This window comes from Loa loa, assembly GCF_000183805.2.
Source record: "Loa loa unplaced genomic scaffold supercont3.1932, whole genome shotgun sequence".
In the NCBI taxonomy this organism is placed as follows: domain Eukaryota; kingdom Metazoa; phylum Nematoda; class Chromadorea; order Rhabditida; family Onchocercidae; genus Loa; species Loa loa.
This window is the reverse complement of record NW_018110111.1, coordinates 1-1,606: the sequence shown is the minus strand read 5'-3', so window position 1 is coordinate 1,606 and position 1,606 is coordinate 1. Positions and strand designations below refer to the sequence as shown.

The following is a 1,606-nucleotide window of genomic DNA, read 5'->3' as shown; positions in this document are numbered from 1 at the left end:
TATACCAGATCTAGATTCATTCTCAAAATACAATCTCGCCTAAGGCAGATCACGATTCCAATAGCGAGTTGGCAGTAAAGAGTTCATCAAATAAACTGATTTTACAGACACCTTATTAGAAACCAATCGTTGCAGGATATCGGCAACATCATCTGGTTTTTCAAGTTTGATCAAACATTGGCACATAGAGACAAAATCGGGTTCCTCCAGTTCAGCAAACAAACGAAGTAGCAAGTCCAATACTATACTTCGAAAAGCTCGGTCCATTTGTGACACCAGTACTTTAGCCACAGTTTCGGTTAGCAAAGCTGCTTGATCATCAGTAGCCTGGAATTTGATCAAAATAATGGCATACTAAAATTACTAGTTCCCAAAAATGCACCGATGATAAAGACATTAGCATGTAGACTTAGCTAGCAGTATTTTAATGCTGCAGTGAAGTCGTAATGATAATTCAAACAAGACATATCTTTTGCATTTGTTCTATTCATACCTACATCTAAAGGGATATCTCTAGTACTCCGAAACATATGTTAGAATCGGGAATATGCTAATACAAATCCGTAAGTATAAAGTTAGTTTTACTTCTGCTTCTTCATTTACTGCCAGAAAACACTCCTAATTCAGTAAACTGTGGAAAAAAAAGGAATTTCTGAGAACTAATTGTTTTAAAACAGCTGAACCTTGATAGCGACTAAAATCATATCCGTTCTACGTGTATCCAGCGCAAGTCCAATTACATATCTCAATTCTCGTCTTTTCATGTTTCTCTCAAAAAGTCGATTAATGAGCTTTTCCAGGCGAGGATCTATTTCATCTTCATTACGTTTAGCTTGTTTATATGTGTCCAGTGCGTGTTCGATTATTTTATTCACATACTGAAATGAAGAAATGGTCGTCACTAAAAAAAGATATTCTTATACATGCTTAGGCCTAACCTGCATTCGCCGCCATACTTCGTCACCAATTAATGTAGGTGTCCGAGTTGAATTCCAGTGAAATATTATTAAAAAGATTCTTAGCCAAGCAATACCCAAATCCTTCTTCATACGTATTTCATGGAGAACTCTCCATAAATCTATAGGAAATATACAGAAACTATCCATAACATAGAACTATTCATAAACTAGAGGCCTACTCGCCTACTGAAAAACAATAAATTTCATACCTGCTCATCTTGTGAGCCAACAAGAATTGAAGGCGACCGCGGTGTGAGCTGGAACTTATCTTCAGCGGCTAAAGCAAGTTGCAAGGCACCGTTATAGTCTCCCAAACAAAAAGCGACCTGAAATGAACCATAAGCATAGACGAAAAAAAGATGTAATGAATACATAGTAGTGAAATGAGACCTTGGAAGCTAGAAGAGCAGCAAGATAACGCTGTTTAAAATGTTCATCCTCATGAAGTCCTTCGATGACGCTCAGATAGTCGGCCACTTCAAACCAAGTTGGTGTCAGAACATCCCAGTCATCTAATACCTCAATGATCAGTTCCTTTTCGCGCATCGATGAATGCTCACTTTTCAAAGCAAGCAAAAATGCACCTGAATTGAAAATTTTCCCTTGAAGTTTATTTTAAGGTGGTTAATGACCAGTCTATTTAATAT

At 37.2% G+C, this 1,606-nt stretch overlaps 1 protein-coding gene across 1 annotated transcript; it reads right to left on the bottom strand.

Annotated features, from left to right (window-relative positions):
• Positions 1–39: 39 nt before the first annotated feature.
• On the bottom strand, positions 40–1,505 carry LOAG_15415 (hypothetical protein; the record flags this gene model as incomplete). The annotated part of the gene is made up of 4 exons (XM_003150907.1): positions 40–327; positions 684–878; positions 1,169–1,285; positions 1,350–1,505. 4 exons carry the CDS (start codon positions 1,503–1,505, stop codon positions 40–42), a joined length of 756 nt encoding a protein of 251 aa, XP_003150955.1.
• Between the last annotated feature and the right edge of the window lie 101 nt (positions 1,506–1,606).